This window comes from Triturus cristatus, chromosome 8, assembly GCF_964204655.1.
Source record: "Triturus cristatus chromosome 8, aTriCri1.1, whole genome shotgun sequence".
Classification (NCBI taxonomy): domain Eukaryota; kingdom Metazoa; phylum Chordata; class Amphibia; order Caudata; family Salamandridae; genus Triturus; species Triturus cristatus.
The window spans coordinates 1,667,235,097-1,667,256,579 of record NC_140591.1 but is presented as its reverse complement, the minus strand read 5'-3'; the positions used below and the strand labels follow the sequence as shown (position 1 = coordinate 1,667,256,579).

At 47.1% G+C, this 21,483-nt stretch overlaps 1 protein-coding gene across 1 annotated transcript in view; it reads left to right on the top strand.

Moving 5' to 3' along the window:
* The first annotated feature begins 10,556 nt into the window (after positions 1 to 10,556).
* The window catches only part of LOC146808533 (extracellular calcium-sensing receptor-like), a 51,747-nt gene continuing 40,820 nt past the window's right edge, over positions 10,557 to 21,483 (top strand). Inside the window, exons 1-4 of the mRNA XM_085623984.1 lie at positions 10,557 to 11,048; positions 11,530 to 11,597; positions 16,923 to 17,709; positions 20,698 to 20,925. Coding sequence (XP_085480110.1) covers positions 10,557 to 11,048; positions 11,530 to 11,597; positions 16,923 to 17,709; positions 20,698 to 20,925 — 1,575 coding nt within the window. The remainder of the gene's footprint in view (positions 11,049 to 11,529; positions 11,598 to 16,922; positions 17,710 to 20,697; positions 20,926 to 21,483) is intronic.

Sequence of the window (21,483 nt, the reverse complement as noted above, 5' to 3'; positions counted from 1 at the left end):
TAAACCGTTAATAAAACCCCTAACAACCTCTGTCGGCTTCCTAAAGTACATTGTTACCTACTAGCAGAAGAGGGTCAGTTGTAGGCCCTAGAAGGGCGGCAAACTTACAGTGGTGTCAGAAGTGGGATTGTCATCTGAGGCTTGAAGATGACCCAACCCGTGACCCTACAGGACATTATCACCCAACTAGCTGAGGGACAGCGACATTTGCAAATAGTCCTGGAACAACAAAACCAAAACGCCCAGAAGGAAAGGGAGTCATTCCATAAGGCTATAATCGAACAGGCAGTACTACTAACCAACAACCAACAGGTACAGGACACAGCCATACTGAGACTCACGGATGTGATAGCCAATACACGGGTGCACCCGCACGTCCCTGGAAGCGTGCTACAAAAATTCCAAGAGGGAGAGGACCCTGATTATTTCTTTACGAACTTTGAAAGAGTAGCTACCACCGCTGCTTGGCCCCCGGAAAGGTGGGGACAGTATATCTCCCCGCTGTTGTCGGGAGAATTACAGGCCGCCTACCAAGCTGCCAACCCCGTTGGCGCCACACCCTTCCAGGATATCAAGAAGGCTATTTTGGAACGCTTGGGGTGTGACCACGAGTACTATAGAGCTAGGTTTCGTAAGGAAAAGTGGGTGACCGGAGACAACCCTAGAGCTTTGTTCTATCGCATTAAAGATTTAGGAACCCGCTGGCTTCAACCAAGTACCGCCTCAGTGGAGGAAGTGGTGGAGAAAGTGTTCTTAGAACAATACTTGGAAGCCCTACCATACAATACTAGAGCTTGGGTAAAACAGCATCCGGGTTTGACTCAACAGACAGCCATTGATCTAGCTTGTGCTTACCATAGATCTCCGGACTTCAAAGCCCAGCCAGCAAGAGTCCCGTTGTCCTCTCTCAAGACTCTTCCCAGACTATCCAGTGATGGAGACAGGAGACTCTTGTCCGTAACAAAACCAGTTCCCAAACCACTCTCAAACCCAACTCCAGCCCACCTTGGGCCACAGTGATTTCGTTGTGCCGAGTGGGGACACATAGCTAGGAATTGCCCTTTAAACGCTGACAACACAGAACCCATGGAAGTCGGGTGGTCACGAGGAAGGGTGTTAGCGACAGGAAGCACTAGCCAAAGATTTAAGAAAACGGTCAGGATAAATGGGAGACCTATAGATGCTTTATTGGACACAGGTTGTCACCACACCGTCATAGCCAAAGAGTTACTCCCAGGGGCCAAAGAGTGTGAGGGGGAGACGGTATTAGTGTCCTGTGTACATGGCGACGTTAGATCCTATCCCTTAGCTGAAGTCTTAATAGAGATAGACGGATACCCCCAGGTGAGAAAGGTGGGGATAGTGCCAGGACTGCCCGAAAGAGTTTTGTTAGGCACCGACCTTCCCCACTTTCATGAGTATTTAACCGGACTCATGCAGGCAGGTGTTGAGGTAGACTGGCTACAAGAGGCTCCATTCTGTACTGAACTCATATCCAGGCCCCAAGACAGGGAAAAGAAGTCCCGTAGTGAGAAAAGAAGGGATAAGGAACACTACGCGCAGGCCTGTTCTGGTGTGTCTTCATGTATACTTTCTTTCCCAGACGACGGCAATACACCCAGCCGCAGCTTTCGAGCGGACCAGAAAGATGACAGCACCTTGTTACAAGCCTGGAAGCAAGTTCAGGAAGTTGACCCCAACAAGGTAGGCCCTTATTTTTTTGTAAAAAAAGGTCTCTTGTATAGGGCCGTTAATGGTCCAGGAGGAAGGTCTGAACAATTGCTTGTCTCGATAGCATTTAGAGAACAGGCCTTACAGCTGGCTCACAACCAAACGGGAGGGGGGCACTATGGGCAAGAACATACATTAAAATACCTACTGGATATGTTTTATTGGCCAGGAGTGTATCGGGAGACAGCTAGATACTGTGCAACTTGCCCCAAGTGCCAAATGATCAATCCTTCCAAAGACCGAAAGGTACCCCTGTGTCCGTTACCCATCATTGATGTTCCCTTCCAGAGGGTAGGCATGGATTTAGTGGGTCCCCTAATAAAATCAGCAAGGGGACACCAATACATTTTAGTCCTGGTGGACTATGCTACTCGTTACCCCGAGGCTATCCCCCTCACCAGCATGACCACAGTAGCCGTAGCCCAGGCTATGATCTCCTTCTTTTCCCGAGTGGGATTCCCATTGGAACTCTTAACTGATCAAGGAACCCCTTTCATGGCCAAATTAATGAAAGACATCTGTAAAATTCTAGGGGTACGCCAGATCCGAACCTCGGTGTATCACCCTCAAACAGACGGACTGGTGGAAAGGTATAACCGGACCATCAAGACCATCCTGAAGAAGCTCATTGGGGACACAGGAAAGGATTGGGACCCGAAGTTGCCTCTGGTCCTCTTTGCCATTAGAACCCATGAACAAAAGTCCTCAGGATTCAGTCCTTTCGAACCCCTGTTTGTACGTACTCCTCGTACATTCTTAGAGATGGCCGCAGAACAGTGGACTGAAGAGGAGGACGGAGGTAAACCCCTTCTAGGTTATATATCCACATTGAAGGAAACCCTAGCGACCTTGTGGGACACGGTCCATCAAAACATGGAGAAAGCACAGGTTAACCAAAAAGAACAGAAAGACCGGAGCAGCAGAATGAGAGAGTTGAACGTAGGGGATAAGGTACTGATTCTGTTGCCCTCTTCAGAAAAGAAACTATTGGCAACGTGGCAAGGGCCATATACCGTAACCCAGAGGGTCACTCCGGTTTCTTATCGAATAGCTGTACTTCACACCAATAATCAAGGGCAGACATACCATATAAATCTTTTAAAGAAGTGGGAGGAGAGAGAGACCAGTAACGGGGGTGGGAGCGAGATACGACCTGTATGCCAAGTGACCCTCAATAAACCCTTAGATATATGCATGAAGAACGAGGGGATGTCCAAGGAGGAAGGACCCCTGTTGGGATCCAGGCTGTCCCCCGAACAAAGGGCACAAGTTCACAACCTGTTAAATCAACACCCAGGGTTGAGTTCTGGGACTCCCGGCCGTACCTCAATAGTAGCTCATGACATCATTACCCAAGATGGAATAGTGGTGAACCTCAAACCATATAGGATACCACAGGCTAGGAGAGGGGCCGTAGAAGCAGAAGTAGAATCAATGCTCAAAGCCGACATAATCGAACCGTCTCACAGTCCCTGGCATTCACCCATTGTATTAGTACCCAAACCGGACGGGAGTCTTCGTTTTTGCATAGACTTCCGCCAGGTGAACGCCCACTCCAAATTCGACAACTACCCCATGCCCCGTGTAGATGAATTAATTGAGAGACTAGGAGAGGCTAGAGTCATGTCAACAATCGACTTAACAAAAGGATATTGGCAAATACCTTTGACGAAGTCAGCCAAGGAAAAGGCAGCGTTCTCAACCCGGTCCGGACTATACCAGTTTAAGGTGATGCAGTTTGGACTCCAGGGAGCGCCTGCGACGTTTCAAAGGCTTATGGACGTTCTGTTAAAGGCACACCAGGACTATGCTGTCGCCTATTTGGACGACATAGTGGTATATAGTCCCGATTGGCAAACTCATTTAACCCATCTTAACAAGATCTTTAAAACCTTGAGGCAAGCTGGTCTTACTCTGAATCCAAAGAAAACCACCCTGGGAACACATCAAATTGAATATCTGGGATACACAATCAGGGAGGGTACGCTTCTACCACAACACAATAAACTTGAGGCTATTCAGAAAATTCCACGTCCATCTACCAAGAAAGACGTTCGAGCCTTTTTGGGACTAGTAGGATATTATCGCAGATTTATTCCACGATTTTCCGAACTGGCTAGCCCCCTCACGGACCTGCTGAGACACACCACTACAAAGACCCAAATAGAATGGGGAAAGAGGCAAGACGACAGTTTTAGTTCCCTCAAGACTGCCCTCTGCAGCGCCCCTGTTTTGTCCTGTCCGGGCTTTAAAAAATCTTTTGTACTTCAAACGGACGACTCAGACAGAGGGCTAGGGGCTGTACTATCCCAACCTGATACCCAAGGGCTTCTATGACCTGTGTTATACCTAAGTCGGAAATTATTCCCCAGAGAAACCCGATATGCCACCATGGAAAAAGAATGCTTAGCCATTAAGTGGGCCGTAGAATCCCTGCAATATTACCTATCGGGGAGACATTTCTTTCTGCTAACGGACCATGCACCCTTAACATGGTTGGCCACGAATAAGGACACTAATGCCAAAATACTGAGATGGTTCTTAGCATTGCAACCTTTTTCATTTCAGACTATACACATTCCAGGGCAGTTGCAAAGTAATGTGGACTACCTCTCCCGCTTCCCTATCTCTGAATGGCCCGATCGTCCATCCCGAGGAGAAAGGCAGTGTGATACGGGCGATACAAAAGTCTCGTCTTCGGTGCACTTCAAGATGGCGGCATATAAATCCCGCCAGGAAGAAAGGAAGCGCTCTAGTCCTCCCGGCTGGCGCAGACCTGACGTCACACACCGAGACAAGAGAGGCGAGAACAGCAAGGATCGAGGAGGTATCGGGGGAAGCGAAGGAGGAGTGCAGGGTCACGTCAGACAGCGGAGGAGGAAGAGAACACGGGGCAGCACCAAGGAGAGACCCGTGTAGCGGACAGCATCGAGGGAGCACCGGAGAGGAAGAACAGAAGGGCCGTGGGGCCCCAGCCAACACCGCTCTCGTGTCCAGTCGTCCATCGGAGAACCAGGACGCCGAGACACCCCACGCTACAGTCCTGGAGAACTGTAGCTTCAGGTCAGTGCCTTTCCTGACCTATTTAAAGCGCTTAACTGGGAGGGGGAAAGCAGGGAGGACACCCGAAGCAGGGCACTAGTCAGGACCGTCCTGTCCCTCACGATCCCCACCCTCACAGACCGTGGTGATAGTACAAGCAGGTGGAGGGTCAATCACACCCAATAAAAGTCCTGTTTCTAACGGGAGGTTGTTCTGTGTTTCCTTTGTTTCCCTGAGACGCCACGCTAACCAGAGAACCCCATGAGGCTGACGTAAAGCGGATAGACGAAGAGGGACCCGAGGAAGCAATCACCGGACCTGGGGACTTCGTCACATTAATTTTCTGGAGGACTTTTCTTTTCTTTGCTCCCCTTTTGACTGGGTGTCTCAGTTACCTCTATTCGGACCTTGTTTAAACCGTTAATAAAACCCCTAACAACCTCTGTCGGCCTCCTAAAGTACATTGTTACCTACTAGCAGAAGAGGGTCAGTTGTAGGCCCTAGAAGGGTGGCAAACTTACACTATGACTGCTCAGAAAAGCCTGCCTCTGTGAGAACACTAAGGAGTCTATTACAATGTCAGTCCTAAAGCCTCCGACCTTAGGTAGGAGGCTTTACAACCAACATCGTCAGTTTCAATTCTGATAGGTTGATTACAATGCAGCCAGCAGGTGTTGAACCCGGCCAGTAATTCTCACTGGCTTCTGATGGGCTCAAGGAGCCCTTAGCCCAGTCAGAACAGGTCGGTAATCCATATGGACGACGGTTTAAGCCATCCGGATTATGATGCAAGGTTTCCGCCAGGCTTCCCATACTGGGCTTTGTAACACAGAAAGCCTGTCGGAAAGCGTGTTTGGGGGCCCCTACCAGGGCCCACTTTCCCTTGCGACTGGAGGTCTGTCAGTTCTGTTTCCGCCATGGAGCCAGTTGGAGGAAACGCAGACCGACATCATAATAGGCCCCTAAAACTGCTCAGAAACTCCTGCCTCTGTGAGATTACTGTTACTGTTCAGCAATGCCTACTGCTTTGAAATTGCTGTGACTGCTAAGAAATGCCTGCCTCTGTGAGAACACTGTGGGCATATTTACAAGGAAGTGGCGGAGCGGGGAGTTAGCCACCTTGGCTTAACGCAGCGCTCCGCCACTGCTGAAATGCAGGGCTGCACTGTATTCACAAGAAGACTGTGCTGCCATGCATTTCCCCCTGTGCTGGTGCTAATTTAGCTGCCAACGCAGGCACTATTGCACCATAGCGCAAGGGTGCCTGCGTTGAGTGGAGTGATTAATTATGTGCAGGAATGTGCCTCTTCCTGCACCGCGCTCTCATGCTACCTTTTTCCGCATATTGCCCGGTCTAATTACATCGCAACAAGTCACTTACCACATAGTGCGCTAAATGAGAAGCTCGCATTTCAGAGTTATTATATGTTCATGTGTATGTTTGTCATGTTTTGTCTCTTTCTTTACAGGTTTTAGCAACAATGGGAGGATATCTCTCTCGTTAACGCGCACCTTAACGAGTGCGACATCACCAAAGGTCATCGTAATCCCTCTTGACCTTTACACTCATCACCTTATTAATCACACATAGGTCCTGACGAAAGCTAGCATACGATGTAGCCTGGTTGAAACATGTAGACCTGATTTTAAACTCATGGAAATTAGAGACATAATTTACCTCTACACATATCCACTGGTTTTTAAGCACTGCCAGAGGCCCAGTGTTAAATAAATAAACTTCACTTTAAGGGACCCTGGGGAGAGTTTGTTTAACATTAGTTCACTTCACTGCACTATCACCACACGGAAAACCCAGCTCTGCTGTAATACAGGCGTTGTAGCACACGTGGGGTGCACTCGCCACCTTGGGTGGGACCCGATGATGAAGCATGCCACAAACTAGGTTCGTGGGTGAGAGTTTTCATATAAAACAAATGGTTTTTCCAGAACATAAACATTTAGCTTCCTAGTGAGTGCTAGTTCTTCTTGATTTTATTTCATAAATAGGCCCCTAAGTGTTCTAAAGAATAACCACTCAGTCATTTTGAGTGAAAGATACCTACTCCTACTAATGTGTAAAGGACACCCACTCTCAGTTTTGCTGTAATAATGCACTTCCTTTGCCAGAGTTTCAATCCACAATAATGTGTGCAGAACTTTTCTGAGTTCTCTGTGAGGCTAGTGATGCAAATCCTTACCTGGCGACTTGCACTATGGCGTTGCAGAGATGATCGGCACCCACCTGCTTGTGTCCTACCAGATCTTTGATGTTTATGATCACCTCCTGGAATTACAGGTTAAGCTCGGGGAGGAGGGCCTTCCAAAATTTCCTTCTAGTAGGTGCTAGAATCGTTCACTCTAAAGTCACAGTGTATGCTATGTAGGTCTATCCAACATAACTCAAATACTAACCACGTGAGAACTGGGGAGAGGAGTTGGCCTAAGGGCTAGGATGGTCAGCCTTGAATCTGGGGAACCGGGTTCGAGTCTCAGCAATGACACTGAACATCCTGTGATTCTGGGCAATTAACTTAATCTTCCCGTGCCTAACAAAAATGAATGCGTCCTCATGTAACGCAACTGGTGCTCATGTAAAGCGCTCTGATACCCGATACATTCAGGTCAAGTTTGCGCTATATAAAACTCTGTTAAAAAAAACTATTGATAATTGTGGACAGGTCACCACTGTAATGTACAGGATTAAGGGTTATCCAAATCCATGCCTGTATATCCTGAAAAGAAAACAGAATGCATTTTTCTTTTTTAAGTGAAACGTTTCATTTTTATTTTTAAGAGTGCAGTAAAATATTTCTTTGAACATTCTCAAAGGGTAAGGGATCCCAGGGGAAGCCCTTCCCATTTGCGAATGGGTTGGCGTCAACTTTAAGTTGATGGTAAAGTACGAAAGTTTTGCAAAACATTAGTACATACCATTCAGATTCCCTATTTGGAAGGGTCGCCCTCAACATGCCCCTTCCAAGTCTCAAACGGGCCGATTCTGTAAATCAGACCGTTTGCAATGCCAAAAATGCTTCGTACATCTGGCTCAATGCTCCTAAAACAGCAGCATTGAATTAAGATAGAAAAGTAAATAGGAAAGAACGTCTCTTAATTTCAGCTTTTGCCTTCTCTTTTGCCTTCCCTTGACTCTCACCTATATTGTGTCCAAGACATTTGGAAAGAATCTAGACATCAATATTGGTAAACCCCTGCCTCTCTTTTTCTTTCTCTCACTCTATACTTCCTTCTCTCCTGTCTGAGTTAACCTATCCGCCATCTTGACTAAATATCTCATTAATATTTTGGAGATGAGGATACTTTGCGCAACAGAGTATGCTTACTGCCAACATAAAGGCCTGCCTGCCTAATCCCAATGGCGGTGCCTGCGCAGTTGTATCTCAACAAGTGCAGGCATATGATAAGGACACAGATGGCTCTATTGCTTGGGAAGAGCTAATGTGGGTGAATGTGTATGTGTCCAAATGTTCGGCATGAGGAGCGCGTGATCACTGCCTGTGGTGTGCATGTCATGTCCTGATTGGTTGAGTGTTTCTTGCTACATGCGGAATCTAGCTTTGTAGTATTTTGGGGTTTTCCCAGGACTTGCGTTTGTCTTTTAGTTAGAGAGATCCCACCTGTGACCTGGTATTCCATAGGTGTGGGTCATAGGACTTGCCTAGCCATGTATCTGTGACTCGCTGTTGATGGGGAGGTCACCTTGGGTGAATCTGACAACAATGATGTGAGTTCATTAGAACTCCTACAAATAATATGGCAGTCACTGGTATAATTTGTATCGACATCCTTAAGAAAGTGCATACGGTGGTCATAGCATACATTTACATTTTTCTTACTGGTATTGACTCAATTAAGTTTGCTTAGGTCATAACATACATCAGCATTGTTCTGACTTTTAACAGGGTCATCATTTGAGCATGGATTGTGACATAAATTGACATTGACATTGTTATTGCCGATGTTGGTGCTACTGCGCGAGTACAGGTTATGACATACATGAGTACTGCATTCATTGGTACTTCCGTTGTCAGGCCTACACACATCACTGTCATCATTGACATCGTACTCACCCATTCAAACAGTCTCATACACCATACATGATGAACAGCCCTGAGTCTTTAACTTGCTTGTTAAAGACATTTTTAATCTGCTTATACTTAAAAACCTGTGCTCGAAACACAAATTGTGTACATAAGGTCCAGAAGTATCAATACTGGGAATAGCGATTATCTAATTGCATTCCTCAGTGAATCGCAATTAGGAAAACACTATTCCTAATGTACGAAACTCAGAGTTTCATTTAGTGATTCCTAGGGGTTTCATAAATCAACCTACCTTATGAATATTAATTAGGTATGTTGCAATTTGTGACCCATTAGGAGTTGCTAAAAATCACAGGACTAGTGGCCTTCTGGGGTCAGGACACCACAATGTCTGTGATTGCTTTTAAATAAAGCTATCCATTTAAAAAAAATGCAGCCTGTCTTTCTTGAACGAAAACCATATGCGTTGGGGGGGCGCTAGGTGGCGCACAAGCAGAATGGCCGCACTGCTGTGAGGCTCCTGCAGCCCAGCATACTTATCCTTAAAATTATCCTACTTGGAGACATCGGTGGAGGTTGAAAGCGGTGATTGCGAGGTACGCATATACCTCGGTGAAAGTTACAGCAACTTTGGAGCAATGCCACTCATGTCGCGCTGCTGAGAAGTTATGGCCGGACTAGCGAGCAGAGCGGTGCAGAGCCCTCCCTCAGCCTGTGAGAACACGCAAGGCCGGGGCTGTCCACGAGGTGACTGGGCCCCGGAGCGCACCATGGGAAACGAGATCGGCGCGGGCGGTCCCGGCCCCCAGGAGGAGTGCCTGCGGAGTAGCTGCCTGCCTGATTCCTGGTTGGGGGATCGCGGCGGACGTTGTGGAGGTGCGGCGAAGCGGTGGCGGAGACGGCTGGCGCGGCGCCCCAGCTCGGATTCCATGAGCACGCAAGATCGGTGTTCCTCGTGAGGTGCCTGGGCCCTGGGGGGAGTCCTGAGAGAAACAGCGGACACGGGCGTTCCCCGGCATCGGTGAGTGCCGCCTGGGAGGGTGATGCCTGACTGTTCCCCGGCTGGGGATTGAGGAGCTCCCAGCAAAGGAACAACGAAACGTTGGCAGGGAAGGTCGCGGGGAGCAGTGCTGCCCTGGGGGCACGGTAGAAGTGGAGACAATACGGCGGAGTGTGCGGAGCTTTAACGCGGTGCAATGCGGTGAGATGAAGCGCCAAGTGCCTGTTTCTGCCTGCAGGGGTGAGATTCTGGCGCTTTCTGCCTGTGATTTGCTTAGACTGTTGCTCGGGACTGTTTGATGCTGCGGTGGCTGGGGGCCTCGAAGGCAGATTCTGAGTTAGGTGAATCGGGCGTCCCAGTCTGCTCATCCAAGTGGACCCTGCCAGTGGTAGATGCACGGCGGTTCCCAACCCTGTGCGCAGAGTGTCCTGAATCTCTCCGTGAAGTTGAGGGTGCAGAGAGAGGAGCGTAACTTTACTGAATGCTGTGGCGCTGAGACTATTGGGACGTTGCTGTATTGCTCCCACGGTTCACTTGAGACTGCTGGCTCTTGATGCACTGGGGGAACCGGGCTGGGGTGCTGCGGGCTGAGGGGGGGCCGTCATAGTCTTCCTCTCGTGTGGTCCTTGCTGTTTTTTTTTGGGGCCATATGCCGACTTCCTGGTACAGCGCCAACAGTGGGGAGGATAGTCCGGCCAAGAGTGCTTCATCGTTGTGGCATCATGGGCAAGTCGGATGCCCGGCAACCTAAGTTGAACTTCGAGACGGACAAAAAGAATGTTCGAGCCCCACAGGAGGGCCAGGTGATGGACAATGCGGAGGAGGCTCAGCGCAGGGCACCTGCGGTGACTACTGATGTACAGAGTATACTGCAAGAGGTCCGGCAGGGTTTCGCTACTATAGTAGACAAGGTGGACAGGATGTCATCGCGTATCGACGCTATTGCGCATAAATTAGATGGCCACGAAGATCGTATCAAAGAGACTGAGAGACGCATCTCGGACACTGAGGATACTACTACGCGGGTCACCACTCATGTCACCCGCATGGAGAAATTGCTGAAGATGGTGGCCGCAAAGAATGAGGACTTGGAAGCGCGCAGTCGGCGCAACAATATTCGTGTTTTAGGCATCCCTGAATCCACCAATACGGGGAGGATGGAGGAATATGTGGAAAAGATGCTACTGACCTCTATCGGGCGGATGTTTTCTCCAGTCAGTTCATAGTTGAACGTGCGCATCGAACATTGGGACCGCGGCCGCCTCCCGGGGGCACGCCGCGCCCCATCATAGCACGACTATTAAAATCGGGACCGGGATGTCGCTTTACGGATAGCAAGAAGCAAAAAAGCAGCTGTCATATGACGGCAACACGTTTTCTGTCTACCCGGATTTCACTCCCCTGGTTCAGGAGGAACGTCGCAAGTTCACGGCGGTCAAGAACAAACTGCGGCTGGCTCAAATCGACTACGCGCTGTTGTATCCCGCGCGCCTCCGGGTGACCCATCAGGGCCAGCAGCGATTCTTTACTACACCATAGCAGGTGGAGGATTTTCTTAAGCATCCAAAGCGGACAGGTCGCAATATTGACGCTACAGCTGCATCGCCGCACTCTTCGCCATCGGGGGCGGATGATGGCACACAGTAACTATTGTATTGTTTTTTTCTTCTCCAATTGTTAATTGTTCTGTTTCAGGTTATGCTAGATTTGGACTACATTGCGGGCATTGTGACAATAGGGATAGCTGGATGGTTTGGAATCTGGTAATCAGTACGCTTGCTGCTTGACTGCCCGATCGCTCTAAGTACTATATTCGACAAGCTGGGCACTCTCGACTCCGTTAGAGTCCGGTCCTCACCATACGTGATGGACCGGCGGAGTGGGGAGAAGTAGTGTTGCCACCTAAGGCGATTCCCCATGGGTACTCCCCTGCGGTGGCACACTGCATGGCTTATGCCATGTGAGTTGGCCATTGCACTATTGCATGTTTTTTTGGGGGGGTTTTTCCTCTTTTCAATTTGTTATATTATTTTTTGGGATGGGTAGGGGGGTGGGTGAATACTTCTGGCAAGTTGGGTTTGCTTCAGTGGGGGGGGAGGGATTTCAAAGGGGTACCTATCAGAATCCTTTGTTCTTTCCAGTCTGGGACAGTTTGAGTTCACATATACTGAGCACGATAGTGGCTAGCAGAACCGAGCATATGGCACAGGTTGTACTATTGCAATGTATGCATTTTTCATTTTTGGATTGTGCACAACGTGCACGGACCTTGATGGTTATTATTGAATATGTATACTTATGACTGACGGGAAGATAGAAAAACTGAATGTCATTACTTGGAACGTCAAAGGGTTGGGAGATGCGCGTAAAAAGAGACACATACTGGCCTACCTCGACCGGCATCAGGTACATGTAGCCATGCTGCAAGAGACGTATTTTAGTCCCCGGAGCCCCAATACATTTGCAAGCAAATGGGCGGAACACCAACTTTTTTCCTCTTACTCCTCCTACGCTCGGGGCACAGCTATTCTTATAAAGAAACGCACACCATTTCAGCTGGCTGGGGCTACCTGGGACGAGCAGGGGAGATACTGCATAGCTTGGGGTAGACTGGGTTCTGACTCCGTCACCCTGGCTTGCTGCTATGGACCTAATGTGGATGCCCCAGACTTTTATTCTGAATTGTGGGCTAGGATTTTTGACGTAGGCTCAAATCATATAATTTGGGGAGGAGATTTTAACGTCGCGTGTGACCCAGGGATTGATAGGTCCCACCCTGCCCCGCATCATTACACCAAGGTCCGGGCTATCCTCCAGGACACACTCTGCACTTATCATTTACTCGATGTTTGGCGGCACCATCATTAAACACAAATTAGAGGGCACGCACTTCACGGCTCAGGCAGCATCCTGGGCGTGATTGGATTATATCTTCGTGACCCGCGGCCTGGGTCCAGCCATAACACAGGTGCAGCATTTGGGCCGCCCCAGTTAAACTTACCCTAACATCGGCAGATTATGGCCCCCGTGCAATAGCTGGAGACTGCGTGCACCTATTTTGTTGGATCCGGTATTTCAGACCGGGCTAGGGGAGGAGGTGAGTGATTACTTCCTACAGAACAAAGGCCCAGTTGAGCACGTTGAGACCGTTTGGGAAGCATTCAAGGTCACGCTCAGGGGGTACTGCATATCTAAGGGAGCGGGTGTGCTAAAAGATATTATGGGCACACTGAGGAGGCTGGATGGTGAGTTGAAGGGCCTGGAGACGAAGTTAACCGAGTGCCCGGATGGTCCCACCCAGATCAAATTTAGAGAGGGGCTTACCGAGTACATGGAGGCGGCACGGCGTGAGACGCGCTTTCGGGGTAGATATTGGACAGCTAGGCGGTATGGTGAGGGGGAACGACCGGGCAAGGTGCTGGCGGATGCAATTCGGAAACCACGATACTCCTCCTTAGTGTTGGAACGACCGGGCCCAGGGGAAGTAATGTACAGAGACACGGCAAGTATCCTCAATGCCTTTACCACACATTATACTCAATTGTATACCAAGCAGAGGACTGGAGAACTGGATCTAGATAGCTATTTGGCTGATGTGACATTGGGGTGGCTAAGTGACAGGCAGAGAGAGTTTCTCTGCACCCCGTTTCAGCTGGATGAAGTTAGGGAGGCCATAATGCAGGTACAGTCCGGGAAGGCCACTGGCTTGGATGGCACACCTGTAGAATTCTATAAAATGTATGTAGATCAGATGGCCCCCATACTGCGTGAAGTATATGAAGATGCCCTGGAAGTCGGGCACCTTCCTCCCTCTATGCGGGAGGCCTTGATCGTTTCATTATTGAAGCCTGGGAAAGCGCCTCAGCAGTGTGACTCATACCGTCCACTATCGCTTCTGAACTGCGACGTTAAAATATTAGCAAAATTAATATTCATCCGGCTTAGCTTATTACTGGAGACTTTAATACTGCCTGATCAGTCTGGTTTTGTGCCCGGCCGCGCTACCTCACATAACCTGCGCACTCTGTTTTTGGTGTTGAATAATGTCGCTCCTGAACTGCCTTTGGCGGCAGTGTTTCTTGATGCCACAAAGGCTTTTGATTCCCTTGAGTGGGAATATATGTTTGGGGTGATGTTACGCATGGGCTTTCCTCCCCTTTTCCTTTCATGGATTAAGCTATTGTACTGTACCAGTAGCCAAGGTGCTCATCAATGGTCGCGTGTCCCGGGCATTCCCAGTCACGAGGGGTACCCGGCAGGGCTGCCCCCTATCGCTTTACTCTTCGCACTAGCAGTTGAGCCTCTAGCGGCGAAACTGCGGCACCTTCATGGGGATAAGGCGTTGTGGTGCAACATGAGGCAAATATTAATATCCTTATATGCGGATGACATCACTCTGTATGTTCGGGACCCGCAAACCAATCTGAATCCGATCCTTCGGGAATTCATCGTGTTTGGGAGGCTCTCAGGGGTCCAAATGAATTGGAGTAAATCCTGCGTCTTCCCTTTGACAGCCGCCGTGATCCGCTTCCCATTAGACTATCCCCTGGAATGGTGCGAGGATGAAGTGCGGTATTCGGGCATTACCCTCACGAGAAATAGGGATGCATTAATGCGCCTTAATTACGGAACGGCTCTGACGCGTATTATGGAATACGTGACCCGATGGATTACCCTCCCGCTCTCTATGGCAGGGCGGGCGTCCCTGATCAAAATGGTGATCTTACCCCAATTATTGTACCTTTTCTTAAATATACCATTTTATCCCGGAAATTACTTTTTTAAAACGCTGAAATCTGAATTGATACGTTTGGTGTGGGGGGGCAAGCACCCACGGCTACAGTGGAGCGTCCTTATTAGGCCGTACTCGCAGGGAGGCTTCGGTGTACCCAATTTTGAATTATATTACCTCAGTGCGCAGGCTCACTATGCCTATTTTTGGGTGCGTCAGCCGTGATATATGCCACAAATGGCAGCGGAACACTGGTTGGCTCATCCCATCCCGATAGACGGAGCACTGTATGATGTGTCTGTAAGTAGGGAGCGGCCAACGACAACGGTTGCATGCACTGTGGCCGCATGGCAGCGCATAAGTGTCCTGCTGGATGCTCCTATGCTCTATTCCTCGCTATTGCCGCTCGTCTACCACCCTAATATGCCCCTACTTCAGGAAACGGTGTTTCACAGATTTGCGGAGCGCGTGCGCATTAAAACTTGGGGGGATCTTTACCAGAATGGTCAATTTCAGAACCTAGAGCATATGCTCCAGGACTCACAACGCACTCCACTAGATGTGTTTTTATATATTCGTCTTCGGCAGGGCGTTCGCTCTCTTACCCCTGGCTTCCCAGCTGAACCCCCCCCGAGCTTGTGCCACTACAATTGATTCTTAAAAGTGCGACCGCTAAACGATTGGTATCGTTAATATATCGCACCATCCACACACAGAGACAGGAGCAGTCTGCTTCGGCCCGGACATGCTGGGATGCAGAATTGGGTTTTGAGCTGACAGACGAGCAGTGGGAGTATTGCTCGTCACAGACAGAGCAGGTCTCGGCCAGCAGTCGATTGCGTATAATGCACTATAAATTTCTACACAGGCTATATTACACGCCGGCCAGGATGTACAGGTACACATTGAGGACAGCGGACAACTGTGATAGGTGCAGAGCGCCAAATGCGGATCTTATACACTTAGCCTGGGAGTGCCCGGGAGTCTATACTTATTGGAAGAAGGTTTTTGAGGCTTTAGACCTGATGGTAAACAAGCACATTGAACCCACACCCCTGCTGGCCTTACTAGGCTTTGGTAAACCATTAAAAGCAGAGTATCGCAAATATGTTGCACTAGCGCTTCTGCTGGCAAAGAGGCGTGTGACATGCCGCTGGGGCGGAGGGAGGGCACCCAAATTTAAAGTATGGCTGGACGATTTAATATATTGTCAGGAACAACTTACCACATATGCGGAGCTGTTGACGAGCACCTCTAAGCCCAAGGATATTTGGGGGCCACTAAAATGTTATCTACTTGCATGTCTGCAAGGGGGAGCCGCTGCGGAGTGAGAGGGGGGCATGTGTCCCGGGGGGGCGCTGGGCTGTTTGACAGCGTGGGTGGGGGGTGATTCCCTTCCCGAGATGGAGAGACATGGGGTTGCATAGATTGGATTGCACTAGGTCGGGGTTGGGATGGCCAGGGATGCCAGTGAAGGAATCTCCTTAGAAGGAATAGACTGGAGCCTGTCAGACATGATACTGTGCTCTGCACGATAGGACAAGAGGACATTGTGCCATGTGATGTATTGCTAATGTGCTGAACTGATGTTCATGATACAATTGTTTGTATTGTTTGAAATTAATAAATAAAATATGAAAAAAAAAAAACGTATGCGTATAAAAAAGAAAAATGATAAGATTACTTTTTTTTTTCTTAAGATTAGGCAGTGGATGTTGGTACCACTGTCTGCTCTTAAAAAAGTTTTTTAAAACATTCACAAAGAGGAAGGGTTCCCTTGGGGACCCCTTCCTGTTTGCAAATGGGTTGCCACCTACTTGAAGTAGGTGTTAAAATGGGAATGTTCAGCAGCTGCAATTCGGTCACTAAACATTCTTACATACCACTGCGATTCGGTATTAGGTAGGGATGCCCTAATCACACCCCTTCCTAATACTGGATCGGTATGTATTTGCAATTCCAAATCTTTCTGTGAATCGGTCCGGTTGCGACATGACCCTAAATTTGAAAAGGATCAGAACTGATGTCCTGCGTACAGCTGACCTTGCATCTGCAGGCTTCACCTAGACCAATCTACAGCATGCAAATCATGAGAAAAAGAGGGAAAAAACTAGATAAACATGAAGACGTATAACGTGTGAAAGGGGAAATTGAAAGTTTAGCCCTTAAACTTCGCCACACCTGGTAAAACACTGGAGGAGTCTTAAACCAAGTACATTTGTGATAAGAAGAGTAATGTGGTATTATCTTTGGATCTCAGTGCTTGCTAACTTCTTGCAGTTTCATCCTAGCCAATGTCTTATCTAATATTTTGTCTTTAACAGATAAGCCATGCATCTGTGCTCTCTTCTCTCAGTGACAAGCTCCAGTTCCCATCCTTTCTACGCACTGTCCCTAATTACTCATTCCAGAACATTGGTCTGGCCAGGTTAATGGGGCACTTCCAATGGACCTGGGTTGGGATGATAATATCCAATGATGAGGTGGGGCTACACGGTGGCCAGGGCATAAGGAGAGGCATTGAGGACAACGGCGGCTGTGTGGCCTTCATGGAGCAAATAAGCCTTCGATTCTCCAAGCAACGGATCCTGCAGGTTGTAGAGCTGATCCGGAGACACTCCGTGAAGGTGATCATCGTTCACAGCCCCGATGTCCACGCCAAGCTCTTTCTACAAACTCTTTATGAACAAAATGTAACAAGCAAAGTCTGGGTCTTCACTGCAGCTTTTGCAATAGGCCCAGGCCTGCTGGGCAACCAGGCTTGGAAAATACTGAATGGGTCTCTGGGGGTGGCACCTTACACCACGCCCATGCCTGGCTTTGAAGAGTTTGTCTCTCACATTCATCCTTCCGGATACCCTAACGATATATTCATAAAAATCCTGTGGGAGAAAACATTCAATTGTAAGTTCAAAGAGGAAAATACAAGTGAAGAGAGCCCAGACACCTGCTCTGGACAAGAGAACCTGGATAATGTGACCAGAGTGTTATTTGAGTTGAATGACCTGAGCTACAGTTACCATGGTTACCTGGCAGTTCATGCTTTTGCCCATGCATTAGGCTCTCTGACTGCCTGTGTGCCAGGCCGAGGGCCATTCTTCAATGGATCTTGTGCCGACACCAATGACATCAAACCCTGGCAGGTAACTGAAAAAAGTTTTTTCCCCATAAGAATGATGACTTAGCACATGTCCTGTAAATATGCATGGCAACAATTAGAATATGAAGCATATGATTTCACCGCCATACAGTATATTTATTGAGTTCAGCATTGACACTCTAGTCCTGGTCCACCTAAATTAAAACTCAGCAGATGATCTGTAAAATAAACATTCTGAGTGCTGTCACAGAAATAAAAATTACAACATTTCAGAAAAATAATAAAAACTGTAATGAGTCAAAGGGGAGTAAGTGATGGATGGGAGGGTCAATGGGTGAGATGGCGTGAATCATGAGATTTTATCATATAAAATATGCATCTTGTAAATCACATCATCCTTTACATTAATGTATACATACGACTCTGCAGTCCCTGTACAAAAGCCTGTCTCTAATTTCTGTATGATTGGCGGCTTCTGATGCTCCCAGTCTCTGAATATAAAGAAATGACGTCAGAACTTAACTGTAATAAATGGCTACAGCTGAGTTCTGAGTCACAAAGCCTGCTGCCAGAGCCGTCAGCTGAGAGGAACGGTATGTCAGGTCACGGAGCATAATTAATCACCTGTTTATAGAACAAAACGTTGCTTTTCCTTCCTCCGCTCTATCTTTCTGGCTGAAAAGTGACAGACAGAAATGAGATAAGGATGGCAACATTTTAGAGAAGTTATAGAAAAGTTAGAATATTTCTGCATGTTTCTACACATTCTGAGCTACTCACCTTTGTTTTTTTCGAAACAAGCAGGCCTCTAATAATCTGATTTCTTGATGAGTTGATTTTGCACGTTCTATCTTATTCTTCATGTTTGCAAGCCTGCTTTTTCTTAAATATCAAAGTGATAAGTAGGAAGGATTAAAGTGAGTTGTGGGAATGGTCATGGTGGGACCATGTATTACTAGGAATAAAGTAACCCCTACCATACCTAATTGGGATCTTGCAAATCACCTTAGAGTTCCATAACCTTATAGAAGAATGAGGAAAAACTTTCATAACCTTAAAGAGTAATGAGATCACAGGTTTATTGTTCTTCTTTAAGGTTATGGAACTCTGAGGTAAACTACCATTTCAAAGGTGCTGGGGGTAGGTATGATGGGGTTAAAACTGGTAAGACGTTACAGATATCCGGACTGGTGGTGTGGAGATATGCTCTGATTGGCCTACTTAAAGTGAATGGACAGATCCTGATGTGCTGGACACAGCATGGAAAATATGTTGTTGCTGTCAGTATAGGACTTTGGACATTTAGGGACTTGATCAACTTTTAGCACCCAAAGTAGTCTTGATATCGTTCCATGCTGCAATAAGTCCAGAGTCTGTGCTCCTTACTGGGCAGAATCTTGCTTTGGTGCCAGAAGATTATGCTAACTTAAGTACCATGACTATTAAAACTGATAATTCCACATAAGCAGCTCTTTCTAACAGTTTGCTTAGAAGAGGATCACTAAATTTGGGATAAAGTTGAATGGGAGCACCATACAAATGTCTGTATTTAGACTGGATTTGATGTCGGAAGGTTTAAGGTATTTTGGGAATTGGCGGTCGAGGAGCTGTTCATGAGGGCTGTGGCAGGATTGGTAGCTGAGCTGTTGATGAGGATGTTGTTGAACGTATGGATTGGACAGGAGTCTAGCAGGGATCTTGAATCATCACATGCCTTTGTGAGATTGTTGAAGTTATCATCACTAGATAGAGGCTTCGCACAAGATTTAGTACCGAGGAGTCAGGAATTCTCTAACTACCTGTGATGTTCTTTGTATAAGATAATGCAATGGTAATAGTGCGGCTTTTTGCCTTTCCAATTTCTGGCTGTGGACGTGTAGATTCTGAAGTGGTATTGTACAGTCAAGCTGGTCCTGTTAATATATTTCCAGTGTCTTTGTAAAGATCTTTTGAGAGATTGCAAATATAGTCTTATTGGGCCAGCTTCACTGCCTTAATGGGAGGTGTGATGGTCTTTATTGGCAGGATGTTCCTGAGGACAGATTGAACCATGAGGGCAACAGTTGAACTGAGATTGCATGGTTTTTAGGCAACAAAACATTGAGTTAATCCTAGAAAATAGTATGACCCAGCCATTTTCATGCTCTAGTCAATGTTTTGGCAGTCAGGGCTAAGGAATTGGCTAGATTTGAAGGTATGGGAAGGTTTTGTAACATAGTCAGTTTATGTCTTGTAATATTTGGCAGTATCTGCACTGAGGTTTAAAGTCACAATGTGTCTTCTGTGTATTTTCAGATGGTTGAGTCTGTGCAGCTATAGGAGTAGTTTAAGAAGTTCTATATTTGACAACAAACATTTTGATAAACTGAAATTCAGGTTTGTCGAGGTACTGAAACCACACATAATTTAGAGGTGTTGATATTTTAGAGTGATCTCAGGGACACATTTTATGAAGAGGTCAGTATATATGGGAATGTAAGTAGTAGGTCTGCAGAGAGGAGATAATGAGGAAGTGAAAGAGAGTAGGAGAATATTAGGTGAACAATGATTTGCATTTTGTCACAATGGAGTCTGTAGGTTTTAACCCTTTACGAACAAGTTTCTTCTCCTCCAGTCTTCTTTGTGATATGTCTCTTAAATAGTTTGCAGCCGGTGTGTATGGTTTCAGGTAGGATTGGTAAGGCCAAATTTCAATGATGAAAAGCAGGTCAATATTTGAGTCTGTTCTGAGAGAAGATAGTATATGCTATATTGAATGCTCTTGTATTACTAAGAGCACCGGAGAGTTGGTAAGTTGTCTTTAATGACTGTCATAGGCAAGGTGGTTCTCCATCCAGGCTGGTCGCAGAGTTACGGATAAATATAAATATGAAAACAAGCCCCGAGCCACATGATGGCACATAACATTTGCACTCTGACAAACACAAGTCTGTATGTTAATGCATGCTCTGTAAATAATTTTACATTTACAGTAGGACGTAGTACTTGTCCATTGCTCACGATGTTGGCTTATTATACTTTCCATCTGCAGGTCCTTCACTATCTGAAAAAGGTGCACTTTGAGACACGTACAGGGCATGAAATATTTTTTGATGCAAATGGAGACGCCCCAGCAGCCTATGACATTCTTAATATCCAGATATCTCAGGATGAAGAGTTCCAGCTTGTAAAAGTTGGAAAATTAGATCCATCTGCACAAGAAGGCAAAGATGTAATCGTCAACGATAGTGCCATCCAGTGGAGTGATGGATCCTCTGAGGTGAGAGCCTTTGCATGTTTTCATTTAAGTGGTGTTGTTGGAATGATTGCAAGCATGAGTGTAGTGTGAAAAGAAGAATGAAAGTGGGAAAGACTGCACTTGTGTTAAATTTCAAAATATATGGAGAAGCTACATATCAAAAAACAAATTACAAAATATTAGATTAAAAACACACTTCACCTGATGTATACACACAAAAAGACAAATCAGTGACCTCTGCTTTGCCATCCCCCTCAACTAAGGAGAGGGGCTATACGCGTCTTTAATGCATTTTAAGTACAGACAGATCAATAAGTCGTATTTTCATGCCAGGCTCCGAGTTGGACTGGGAATCTCTTTGCACTTCAATCCTCTGATGTCATTCCAACCTGCCCACATGTAAAACTACCCCCCTAAGCTGGACCGTGTGATGGTAGACCATATAATCAGATCTACCATATAGATTAGCTGAAAAAGGGTTCCTTTTTCTGAAGGATTAGACAATCTCTTCTGTAAACAAACACTGGAGAAAAGAAGAGGGTGTTTTTCCGGAAGGGCCCTCCTATATGCACAGAGTGA